This window comes from Chaetomium fimeti (genome assembly GCF_033439085.1).
Source record: "Chaetomium fimeti strain CBS 168.71 chromosome Unknown B0H64scaffold_1, whole genome shotgun sequence".
NCBI classification, from domain to species: domain Eukaryota; kingdom Fungi; phylum Ascomycota; class Sordariomycetes; order Sordariales; family Chaetomiaceae; genus Chaetomium; species Chaetomium fimeti.
The window spans coordinates 5,388,974-5,401,054 of NW_026944329.1; the positions used below are offsets into that span (position 1 = coordinate 5,388,974).

Below are 12,081 nucleotides of genomic sequence, written 5' to 3' on the forward strand. Positions count from 1 at the left end.
TGTCTCGATGTGACTGGGAGCTTAAATGGAAAATCCGAATGCATTGTTGGGTGTAAAAAGGGGTAGAAGGGGGCAAAAGAGAATCGACAACTACAAGATTCGAACTTGTGAGGGCGAACCCAACAGATACCGTGAACGAGGAAATTCAAGTCTGTCGCCTTAACCACTCGGCCAAGTTGTCTGATTACGTGATTGCGGAGGGCATCGGGAATCGTGACTCATGAGAGGTTCGTTGTTGGTTGCCGTCTCGAAGAATCTGTCAGAGGATCATGCAGCGAGGGGGTGGCGAGGCGGCTGTGTGGCGGTGCAACGCCGTGGCTTGACAGGAAGGTTCCAACAGGCATGTTTGGGGCTTGGGAACGTTTTGATATTTTGACCCTGCTTACGCCGGGTTTGCATTTTTTGAGTCCCAGCGCCCTGCTAGTTTGCTTGCTCGTTTGTTTTGAAGGACTGATAAAACGGGCTCAGCCTTGCAAACCGGAATTGGGCTTATCCTTGCCGCGCTGATGTCGTGCTGTGCACAGTGTTGCTTGTGACCTTGCCTTCGTCTCTGGCGTCGGAGGGTAGGCGTACCATCATCTGCCCTTCTTTTGCCCTAGGGTGCGGGTTATTTTCGGGGCGACAAGTTCGCGAGGGGTCCCAGCTTTACGGGCATGACATGCGATGGAGCTCGAGATTCCCAGGTTACCGGGTCTCTAGGATCCGGAAACTGACGAGCCACCCCAACCCGCGCCTCAGGGCTTGCTTCCTGGGCGGGTCGTGGCAGTGATGATCCTCTTCTGCTCTTCAGGGGAGAACAGAGCTGTCCCCTGCTGCAACGCGCTCACGAGAATTGGAAGGGCATCGTTCTTGAAGTCGTCGGCGGCGCGCACCTTGTCGAGGTCCTCGGCGAACTCTTTCGTAGCGCGCTGAAGGTAGTACGACGTGAACTCGGATGCGATTTCTTGGTCGGGCTTTTGCGGAGGCGCCATTTTATGGGACTTCGGGGCTTGTGTATTTTGGCGAAAAGAAGACGTGCCGGCAATTGTTTAACTAGTGTCGTCCCGTGCGAGTTGGGAGCTCAAGAAGTTTTAATTTGAGTTTGAGATGGAAATGGGCGAGTGAGAAACATGTCCAGGCCTTGGCACCTGCGCCCACCTCAGGGTTGGGGTCCCACGTGGCTCCTTCTGGCATCTGATGTTCAACAACAATCTGTACGAATACACGAACTTAACAGACACTGGCATGTTTGCCCAAACCTTCTGGAACTGGGACCGAACTGGGCTCACAAACACATATTTCAAATGTTTAAAATTGGCAGTGGTCAACCGGGCCGTTGATACCCCAGCCGATGCGGTCTTCGAGGGTCGGGCAATATTCATTCGTATTCCGTACATGCGCACGCCATGACGGGTCAAGCCACAGACAAGTTGAACATGTCATGTCCGTCCCGAACCGAAGCTTGGCAGCATCCAACCCGAGCAGTACGATACAGAAATCATGTGTCTGTGCTTTTTGATTGCGCCTTGCCGTCAAGTCACATCGACAGGTCCCCTTTCGTTCCAGCAACCGCCAGTTCATTGGATGCGCCATCATCCCCACCGCGGTTTGACCGTTGCATCGTATCGAATAGCGGAATGCGATTGGGCAGCCCTGCGGCTGCGGCGCGGCTGGTTGATCGACCCACATGTATTGATCGCGAAATACGGCTGGACTCGAGGCTCGGGGAGACTGGTTATAAGTCATGGACGTGTGCTCGAAGATGGAGTTCTCGAGAGAGATGGTAGACTCGCGCCTCTGTTCCGGTGTACTCAACAATATCGCAAACTCTAGGTTGCCCGACTGACACGCCACAACCACTACCACGAGACAAGAACCCATAGTTATCCAAGGACTTGGTCCACTCAACAACTTCCAAGATGGAGACGGGAGAATATGGTAATGAACATCTTGTTGGTCTTTGACTTGGATAGTCAACTGACAGGACGCAGTCGAGGGTAGCGTATACTTCTACGCCCCTAACAAAGGCGCCCCGGTGTTCTTCGCCGTCGCCTTTGCGGCCTCCGGGGCCTTACACACTTGGAAGTGCATGTAAGTGCCATCGATCCGTCTACGATACACAGCACACGTAACTGACACAAGCCAGACAATACAAGAGCTGGCGTCTGACCGGCCTCTATGTCTTTTGCGCCCTGCTTTTCACCGTTGGCTTCGTCATCCGCGAGATAGGCGCCTTCGACTACGATGACTTGATCAAGTTCATCGCCAGCACCTGTCTGATCTACGCAGCACCGTACGTATCCCCCCCTTCCCTGCCATAACCCTCCCTCAACACCACGCTAACCCACCCATTCCCTTCCAGCCCCCTCCTCGAGCTAGCCAACTACAACGTGCTCGGCCGGATCCTCTACTACGCCCCCTACCACTCGCCCATCCACCCGGGGCGGGTCATCTCGACCTTCGCCTTCGTCTCCATCGTGATCGAGATCCTCAACGGCAACGGCGTGGCCTACAGCGTCAACCAGTCCCTCACCCCCTCCCAGCAAGACATGGGCCGCTCGCTCCTCAAAGCCGCCCTGGCGATGCAGCTCGGCGTGCTGGCCCTCTTCCTCCTGCTCGCGGGCACCTTCCACTACCGATGCATCCGTGCGGGGCTGCGCAACCCCAACCTGCTCAACGCGCTGTACACGCTCTACGCCTCCACGGCGCTCCTGCTAGTCCGCACCATCTTCCGCGTGGCCGAGTACTGGACCATCTCGGAGCACGACTTCTGGCGCGACGACATCGACCCCAGCACGCTCAGCCCGGCGATCCGCTACGAGTGGTTCTTCTGGGTCTTTGAGGCCACGCTCATGCTGCTGAACCATGTGCTCATGAATGTGCGCCACCCGCGTAAGTATCTGCCGCAGAGTACGAAGACGTACCTGGCGCTGGACGGGGTGACGGAGGTGACGGGGCCGGGGTATAAGGATGGGCGGTCGTTTTTGGTTACTATCATTGATCCGTTTAATCTGTGGGGGTTGGTGAAGGGGAAGGATAAGGAGACGCGGTTTTGGGAGGCGGGGGAGGGGAAGCCGCCCGCGACGAGGGATGTTGAGGCGCAGGCGCAGGCGTGAGGTTGGGTTTGTTTGGATGGGATGGGGGAGAGGAAGGGGAGGTGGTTCTCTGTTTGTTTTGTTTTGTTTTGTTTTGTGTGGCTGGATTCAATCTTGGGAGTTTGGGGTAGGGCTTTTTGCGGGATACCCCCGGATACATACGTGGTAGAGTTGGGGTTTAATCAATACCTTCTTGAAGTTGGGGAAGTATGCATCTTCGTTGCTTCGAGAACCCAGGAGAAGACAACATGCCTGACGATCTGCCTGATGATCTGCTGGATGATCTGCTGCTGGTTATTTTTGGGGCACAAGATCTCGTGTTTGTCTGCACGGTTCTTCCTAACGGGAAGCCAAAAGCATCTCTCCCTCCGGCGGATCAGCCGACAGACGCAGCCGTCTTCGCGATTCTTTGTTTTGAAACCCGGGTGCCTGACGCGCGTGGGCCATGGAAGCGTCCATGGAAGGAATGGAAGGCTTCGAAGCTAAAATGTTTAAGGTTTGGCAGAGAACCCGCAATGGTGGCTGATGCCCAATCCCCTGCCTAGCTGGGGGCTTGGGGTGGCCGGGTCCCGCATCCGCCGATCTCGTTCGCATCCTTCGGGGAGATCCGAAGAGGAGGAATGCGAGGGTCTTGTGCGTTGTCACTTCTTCGCGAGCTTCTTGTGGGTTCTTCCTCCCTTCTTTTTTTCTTGGGCCCCCACCTTGAGGATTCAGTAGGATCGCGGACTGGATACCGGCTTCACGAGAAGGTTTAAAATGACAGGAGCGGTGAGCCAAACTCTCGGTAGTTGGGGTTCGTGTCAATCGGCATCGTGTTAATGTCGTTGCCTTTGAATGCAAGGTCATTCCTTCTGCCTGTTTGATTTCGCTTGCTGCTCCTGATGCGCGTCGAGGTCGCGATGGTGGTGGATCTCAGTCCGCGTTTTCGAGCAACCCCCAGGTTCGGGAGAGCCGTTGACCGCTCATGGCACGAAGTGTCGAAAACATAAACATAGGTATTCATTGAGTGCCTGCGAGGCGATAGGAAGTCAGCTAATTCAAAGCAAACTTGAAACCGAGGCACCGAAGATGGCATAGAGGGAGGCTACAGCAAGAAAGACCCTAGTACGGCAGCCGTGTCAATATTGATGTGGCAGGTAAACATCAGCCCTGCCTGGAAGGACGAGGCGACGGTTTTCAACGCAGCGATGCCCGTCTGTGCCCTTTTTACCTCTTTGGGAAACGCATAGGTCCGGCAAAGCTGTCTAAGTGGCGGACAGGCCCGGCCGGCGTGGCTCCGTGGCAGCTGCGGCTCCATCACCACGGCCCGGGTGTCCGAAGTGTCTGGTTGAGTATCATCTCAACTTTTCGTTTGAAAAGGTCGATTCTGCTCTGGGTAGAAGCGGTCATTACTTGGTAGATGCATACCTACCTGAGGTATCTCCATGTGTAGGCCAAGAGGTGCATGAACGTCGGTTGGACTGCATTCCGAACGACCCAGTAGTGAGTGTGATGGCGGTATGGAGCTTGAAGGGCTGGACAAGAACAATTCACGACAATTGCCTATCCGCACAAAATCGCAGATCCTTTGTCTGTCTCAACTTCCCTTCGAGCCTGAAGCTTTTCATAGGGTTGACAAGGGCCAGAAGTGGCACGGCAAACAAAGTAATCAACCACGTGCGAACCCCGCTCTTCGAACCAAGAACATCCCGTCTCAGCCAACCGCACAAAGAGACCAAACTCTTGCGCTCGCGCTGAATTGCTGTCCGTTCACCCGTCTGGTGCCCACTTGTCCGGTCCCAACTTCGGTGCTTGTCCCACTCCTCCCGCAACGACTCTTGCCCGTATGGAGGTGACGACGCGGTGCGCGTCGCTCCTTCGCGCGTTCCTCCCCACAGCTCGACACCAAGAATAGGCTCCGGAAATGAATCGTGGCGCCAAGATCCAAGGGAAGTATGCGAGTTTCGGCATGCAAAAAGAAAGTTGCGAATTCATCTGTTTTTTCCCTCTCGTTTCGGTTCCGAATTTGTCTATCGAGAGACTCTCTCATCTGGAGCCTAACGGTTCTACTCCACAGCTCGCATTGCATGGATCCGTTTTATCGCTTTTTCTTTGTCGGCTGAACTTGAGGTGTTGGGAGCGGTCAGTTGGGACAGTCAGGCGTTCATTGTTGGGTGCCAGCACTGCCTCGAGGATTAGCTTCCTCCAGGCCCGCCGAACCCAGGCGGCCCCGAAAAGCCGAGCTTACCGTCGCCGAGGACCTCGTCTTCACCGGGAAAGCCGAAGCTGTGAGGCCTTCGAAGCCGTAAAAACCAGAAAACTAGTGTGTTTGAGAAGCTTGGAATGAGCAGCGTCATAGGCTGGCTGTCAAACTCCACACTACCTAAGCTGTTGGTTGCATGTTGTTGCATCATGCTCTCGCAGAAACATGGCCGGGAGAGCCACAGAGCGGAATGCGGCCGATCCCCGCACCCCTGCAGTGCTGTCGCGCAGGGACTTTTGCCCCCTTCTGCATTTGGCTTACGGGCGCCGAGGCGCCCCAACTTGACGGACCGGCGGGAGATTAGCTAATTGCACAGGGGACCGACATCGCCAGGCTGCCGCTTTTCCACCAAACCAAAATAATCCCCGCCCGGCGGCAGTGCACCCACCGCAGCATCACAAGCAACACACCCTGGTCCGTTCCTTTTCTTGTCACTCACCCCACCCCCTCCGCACCCCTGACCACCCGCGTTCGAACCGGGACCTTAAACATCAGATTGGCCCCCCTCAAAGGTTCGCCTCTCCTAAGAGCGGGCATGGGCTGAATTGCCGACAATTTGATTCGAGAGAGAGCGGCTCTGCTCAGCTCAGCTCATCATCACTTCATCGGTCCCCGCCATCAGTTCGGCATCAATCAGTAACAGGAATCCGGATTAGTTTCTTGCCACTCGCCCATTTAGCTCTAAGCGTCTGAGGGCTTTGAGAACTTCACCCACCACAAACAGCACACCCAGCACCCAGCACACACATACTCATTCCCCGGCATTGGCGCCTCCAACAAGATGACGGCGCCCACCATGGACCACCACCCGATCCGAGCACAGACTCAACCCCAACCAAAGAGCGAGCGATGGGCTCCCGAAATCTACGTCCACTTGGAGTTCAGGGTCTCATGGGGCGGCAAGAAACAACAGCAACAGCCCTCCAAGAACCACCAGATCACCTTCAGATCCCGCGGCCCACGCGAAAGGTCACCGGCATTCCCGCGTCAAGTCCCCGCACCCAACACCAATTACCTCGCCGCCATCCACAACTTCGACCAGAGGCAAGCCAGAGTTCGCGAAACCCGCCAGAACAACCCACACAGGCATCACCAGATGCAGGAGTATTACCAGGGAGAGCAACTACGGGAACAGCAACGGCAACAACAACGACAACAATCACGGCAGCCACCACGACAGCAACCACCCACGCATCTTCAAGTACCCATCATCCGGGAACCAGAACGGCCAACAAGGGCCGACACCCGCTCATCATCACACGAGCGAGGCCGCTCGGCCCCGCCTCCCATCGGTGAGAACCCATGGGATGTGAACATCCCCCACCTCCAGGCAAGGAATTCGGAGATGACCCCTTCGGACCGCCCGACGGAAATCAGGCGGAAACCACTGCCGGCCCCTCCATCACAGTTCCGCCTCGGCGATGGAGGACAACCATGGTCGACATGGTCCCTACCAGACGGCTACGACCCAGACACCCACCCGAAGGACGAGGAGGACTACGGAGACTACGACACCTACGAGGACATCCCGGTCATCTCGGAGCCGGGCGACCGAAACTCGACGACATACGCCACGAATCCCACCATGGTCTCCACCTTCTCGCCCGAGCCCACCACCTTCATGACCGAGCCCACCATCACCGTCTCGCAGGAACCAGAACCCCGCGCGGCGGCGGCGGCGGCGCCCGTGCGGGCCCGCGACGTGGAGACGGGCCGGGCCAAGGAGCTCGGCGCCCTGTCGGCGGCCATGATGACGGTCGACAACGGCTTCGAGACCCAGTGGTGGAACCAGGGCCAGCGCGACACCGTCTTCAGCGGCACCACCGACGACCCCACCACCCCGGACGAGAGCCCCATCCACCGCTGGTCCACGGGGCCCATGTCCATGTCGTCCACCGCCAGCCCCGTCGAGGCCCGCCTCCCCGCGGGCGTCGTCTCGCCCCTGACCGATGCGGCCTTCAGCCCCGCGCAGGTGCCGGCGTCGCTGCTGCAGCGCACGCTGTCGACGCGGTCCGAGGAGCTGTGGTTTCGTGAGGGGAATCATTAGTTGGTGGGGGTTGGTTGTCTGCTTGTCTTTTTTTACGGTTATTACCTATGGGTGGCGTTGGGTGGAAAATGGCCTGGGGTTCTTTAAATCTACGACGTTTACGAGAGAAGCGATGGCTGGGCTTGGTGCCGGCCATGGCGGTTGTACGAATATCGCGGTTCCAAAGGCATCTCAGCGGGGTTTTGGTTTGGTATTTTTGAGCGCTTTTTTCGGAGTTGGATATCGGTCGGGCATGTTCCAGCGCGGAGGATATTCCCAAAAAAGCTTACCATGTTTTTTTTTATTGTCTTTTCTCGTATTTCCGCGCCCTGGTTTCAGGACGCGTGGAAGGCGTCTCTTGCCAGCGCCTAATCTACTACCTAATGAATGATAGCAACTTCTGCTGCTATGGTTACATGTTCAACATCATCATCTCTGCATCTGAACGTGAAAATATGTTTCAGTGTGCTGGGATCTGGTTACTCTACTCCATCTCATTCCGGCGATGGTTACCCATCATTTACGAACTGTTTTCCTAAACCGGATCCAGAAAATCAGGCAGCGAGAATCAAGCAACCCCCCCCTGACCAGACCTACGATGCGGCCACTCGGCTTGGGATGGACATCACTCGATCGATGATAGCCCCCGAGCTCCATGCCCTGCCAGCAAATCCAATTCGGAATATTTACAATAAGGTTGGGAGATACCCTCCCGAGACTGCCGGCACTAGAAGCACCCCCTGAAAGCTGAAAGGCTCTTCAGAAAGCGCCCCCCGCCCCCTGGCTAGTTTGAGGTGCCGGTTCGGTGTGGGGAGTGGTACTCGGCCCGGCTTCGGCGTGGGTCAGGCTGATGGCTGATGACTGATGATGGATGGTTGATGATGCTGATGCTGATGGCAGGCGCAAGAAAATATACGCTGCAACGCCGGGGAGGGCGTATTCGTGCCACATACACAGCACCGTGTGGCGGACATCTCGGCTCAGGTCAGTGTCGGGGTGCCGGAAGCCGGAAGCTGGAGAGGGGCTCATTCATCCTCGGCAGGCACTCATTACATACTTGATGCTGCGCGCGCGTGGTAAGTCCGGTTTCGTGCTCCTGAAGTGGCGCACACGGGCTGGGCCACTTGGAGGCTTACCCCCTCCCTCGTCGTGTGGGGATCGGGGCGCTACGGCTGTTCGAGTCAGTCGGTAGCCGCCGCTGCTTTCGTCCTGTCGGGCTTATGGGTCCCCATAACAACCGCCAGAACTACAGTTGATGCCCGTGGGTGATGTGCCCCTCCCGGCGGCTACGGGGAGTGGTTAAAGGCGGTCTCCTCCGAGTGGGGATGCGCCAGTGCCAGCGGGTAGTTCGTTAACAAGAGGGCACTGGAGTGACTGGGCGATATCCCCCGCCGCTTTGAGCCGTGCCCTTGGAGAACCGCCTCTGCTACTATCGCGGGGCGCTGTTTAGCGGCCGCAAACAACGTCTACCGAGTATGTGTGTATCCTTCCAAGAACGGGATGAAGCCAAAGACGACGCCGCCATTAATCTCCGGCCATGCACGAACATCACAAGTCCCAAGGCGCTTCCGCGGGGCTGAGAAGTCGACGACGAAACGGGGCCAACCGGCTCAATCTCCGCGTCGTAGGCTTCCATATTCGAGACAGTAGTCGAGCTATCTGGAGCGGAGAACAGTAGACGGGACCAGCTTCCGGGTGGGGGCTGACTTTCCGGGGCCCATCACACCTCTTGGAGGCTTGGGTTGTGTTTCATGGCAGCACTACATACACTACTTTGTTTGGGCGAGACGTTCACCGGTTCCGTGTGTTCCAACACAGGCGTGGCTGGCTCTGCCGTGGCCGCTTACTCAAGTATGTGAGTGGTATTGTGGCAGATTTGCGCCTGAGGCCAGGCAGCGAGAAGCCGTGCCTTGGTTGGATGTGTAGGACAGAGTAACGAGGGGTGGTCAGGCCCGGTGGAGATGGGTGGTTTATGGTTAGGGCATCCGTTCTATGTTACTTACGATGTGGGAGAAAGTGGGGGAGCCGTTGGACTGTTGTTCAGTTGGCTGTTGATCACTTAACCGTCATGTCGGGCGGCGGCGAGTTGGTGGATTAGTGATGGCAAGGACTAACTAACACCTTCCTCACACCGCCGGCTGCTCGCGGATCATCATCCACTGACCGCTCGTACTCGAATCCCGCTGCCTAACACCAGAGGTTACGATACGGTGTAGTTTCCTCCACAACACAGTGAGTTGAATGGGGGGGGATGACATCCGGAGAAGCTCACAGGCTGGATCAGGGGTTCGTGTATCGCCAGTTGTCCCAAACTGGATGCTGTTCAGATCTCTGCCGGCCAAACCCGCAGTCCTTCCATCGCCAAGCAGCAGGCATCTGATGGGCCAGGCCCGGGTCCCCACGGCGCTCAAAGCCGAGACTCCGCACTCGTCCTGTCTCCGGAGTTGGCAATCCAGATCGGAATCAAGATGTGGATGGCATCGGACGGACGGCGGCGATGGTTGGTTGATGCCTTACAGATCACCTCGTCTCTCGGAAGCTAATGGGGCACTTGCTAGGCGACGGGGGGCCGTCGGTCGACAGAATGGTCGAGCCCGGTGGTCATCCTGGATCCTTCTCATTTTGCTGGAAGCTTCTTGCTTGCTTTGCTGGCTCTGTCCCACCTCTCGGCGGTACTGTGTAGTATTAACCAACTTCGGCATGTGGGCGCAGGCCAGTTGGCGTTACAGCGGCGTGGCTTGTAAGTGATCGTGATCGGGCCGGAGAGTGGGAGATTGTGGATGTTTCCGCAGATCATGACAGAAGCGTAACGTTGTTTGCTGCTGGACATGTTTCGAAACGGGGTTTTGCTGTCAGCTCGGCCATGTCCAATGGCGAGGCAAGGCACTCAGTAAGTGATGTTTCGAGATATGGAAACCAGAGAACCAGGGAAACCATCATTCAGCCTCCTCCCCCGTGTACCTGCAGGACGGGACTCCTTCCTGAGCCGATGTAGTATCACGCGCAGTGCCTCAAGCTGCCAGAGGTTTCAGCGCATCGAGGCTCAGTTCTCGAAGACGGGCCGGAAAGGGGTAGCTCGGGTTTGACAGAAGGGTCAACAGACGGGACCGGGCCCGTTCCCCGCCAGATCTGGGGGTCCATTCCATGTTGTGTTGTCACTGTGTGTTGGATGGCAATGGATGGACCCCCCAAGACCAGGCAACAACTTACGGGCCTTGGGGATTGGGAGACGGAGCCTGCCGGCTGGGCCCTCCCCCCTGGTCTGTTTAAGGGGGGAGGCAAGCGAGCCGCCTCGGGTCTTGGGGATAGCCTCGCTTGGAGACAAAGCCCAGCCTTGATCTCCCAGGCGCGTGGCGAGCCGGTCCAGAACGAGATTGTGGTTAGTGGGAGTGTAGGCCGTCCCATCCCGTAGCAGGCCGTCGGCGTGTCGACCACGAGGGGTGCTTCACGAGCCGCTGGACACCACCCAGCCCCATCACAGACCATCACGAACCCTCTGCCGGCAGGGAGCATGGCCTCCTGACATAGCCTCGCTCGCCCGTCTCATTCTGATCACGTCACAGGCGTGCATGCTGCATGTCCACACCCCCTTTGGGCGTTGGAAGATGAGGTAGGATTTAAGCTCAGAAAGAATTCTGCTGCCTGGCTGCAAGCACCCCTGCTAGACACCCAATCATCACTGGCGTACTTGGTAGGATTCTGGATTTTGCCAATGCCAATACACCCCAAGATGCGATTGATGGATTCGATCACTGGTAACTATCCAATGGGAAAGACAGAGTAGTCTCGTCTTGACTTTGAGGTTCGTCAGCAGAAGGAAGCTTGTGATAGAGGAAGGGCACAAGGAGCAACTGACATATCACGATGGATGGATCACCTCTCAAGCCGCTGAAGGAAGCCAGTCTTTCCACAAAAGGAAACATATGCTCAGACAACAAAGATACATAACGAATTACCATGTTGACACATGCAGGCAACTCACTCATCCATCCATCAGCCCATCCCCGGCCGCCGGTCTCATCTCTCAACTCCCAACTCCCAAGCCCGTAGCCGGCACCGGGACCAACGCCGTCCCCACCCCCCGTTGGTTGATCGCAAAGTTCCCATCTCGAAGTCCGAATCCCATCGAGGCTTAGCCAACTCCCCCGCGGCAATCTGCAATGTCCGTCCGTCCTTCCCGCGGCAACATCTCCGCCCCCGGTCTGTGCGTGTTTCATGCTGCCCCCTGTCTTCCCGAACCGGCGGGTCTCGACGACACAAGTGACAACTGCTTGACAAAACACAATCCCTCCCTTGTTCAAAACGACGAACACGGAACACCGCGTTTTCTTCGCGTCGCCTCGCGGTTGTCCCAATGGGGTAAGGGTAAGTCAGGTAAAGGTGTCTGGGGTGTTTCCGCTGCCCCCTCTTTACTTGTAAGTCTTCCTTTCTCCGGAGATGAACCACAGGGGTACGAATAGTTACAGGGAGTTGGGGGCCAACACCCAACAACACCCCTTGGGGAGGCAGCAGCCGTGACTTCCCCGGACGCAATGCATGGATGATGTCAGCGCAAAAAGAGAAAACACGCCCGGCGAGGATCGGAGATACGCTTATCAAGCCGCGGGGCACACTGTTCGTATGTATGCACGAAGTACGAGGAAGCCAAAGATGAGAAACGCACTGGGAAACAGTCATGTTTGCAAAAAAAAGGATCGCAGCTCGCCGCTGACAATCCTTCACTCCTCTGCTTTTTCGTA

The 12,081-nt window shown here is 56.8% G+C and overlaps 4 protein-coding genes and 1 non-coding gene across 5 annotated transcripts; 2 read left to right on the forward strand and 3 right to left on the reverse strand.

The window, feature by feature from the left end:
* Positions 1-84: 84 nt before the first annotated feature.
* On the reverse strand, positions 85-181 carry B0H64DRAFT_t9. The gene has a single exon. It is a non-coding gene; the product is annotated as a tRNA-Ser (tRNA).
* A 179-nt stretch (positions 182-360) lies between these two features.
* B0H64DRAFT_383885 (ribosome-assembly protein 3-domain-containing protein) lies at positions 361-1,082 on the reverse strand. Its single transcript, XM_062802981.1, has one exon. It carries the CDS (start codon positions 969-971, stop codon positions 735-737), a length of 237 nt encoding a protein of 78 aa, XP_062665045.1. The 5' UTR covers positions 972-1,082; the 3' UTR covers positions 361-734.
* A 555-nt stretch (positions 1,083-1,637) lies between these two features.
* Positions 1,638-3,318, forward strand: B0H64DRAFT_41227 (uncharacterized protein). Its single transcript, XM_062804914.1, has 4 exons — positions 1,638-1,917; positions 1,971-2,070; positions 2,126-2,272; positions 2,342-3,318. Exons 1-4 carry the CDS (start codon positions 1,899-1,901, stop codon positions 3,093-3,095), a joined length of 1,020 nt encoding a protein of 339 aa, XP_062665046.1. The 5' UTR covers positions 1,638-1,898; the 3' UTR covers positions 3,096-3,318.
* A 2,794-nt stretch (positions 3,319-6,112) lies between these two features.
* Positions 6,113-7,363, forward strand: B0H64DRAFT_315698 (uncharacterized protein; the record flags this gene model as incomplete). The annotated part of the gene is made up of 1 exon (XM_062800252.1): positions 6,113-7,363. The coding sequence occupies one exon, from the start codon at positions 6,113-6,115 to the stop codon at positions 7,361-7,363; it is 1,251 nt and encodes a 416-aa protein (XP_062665047.1).
* A 3,576-nt stretch (positions 7,364-10,939) lies between these two features.
* On the reverse strand, positions 10,940-12,071 carry B0H64DRAFT_383896 (uncharacterized protein). Its single transcript, XM_062802982.1, has one exon. The coding sequence runs from the start codon at positions 12,017-12,019 to the stop codon at positions 11,360-11,362; it is 660 nt and encodes a 219-aa protein (XP_062665048.1). The 5' UTR covers positions 12,020-12,071; the 3' UTR covers positions 10,940-11,359.
* Positions 12,072-12,081: the final 10 nt, after the last annotated feature.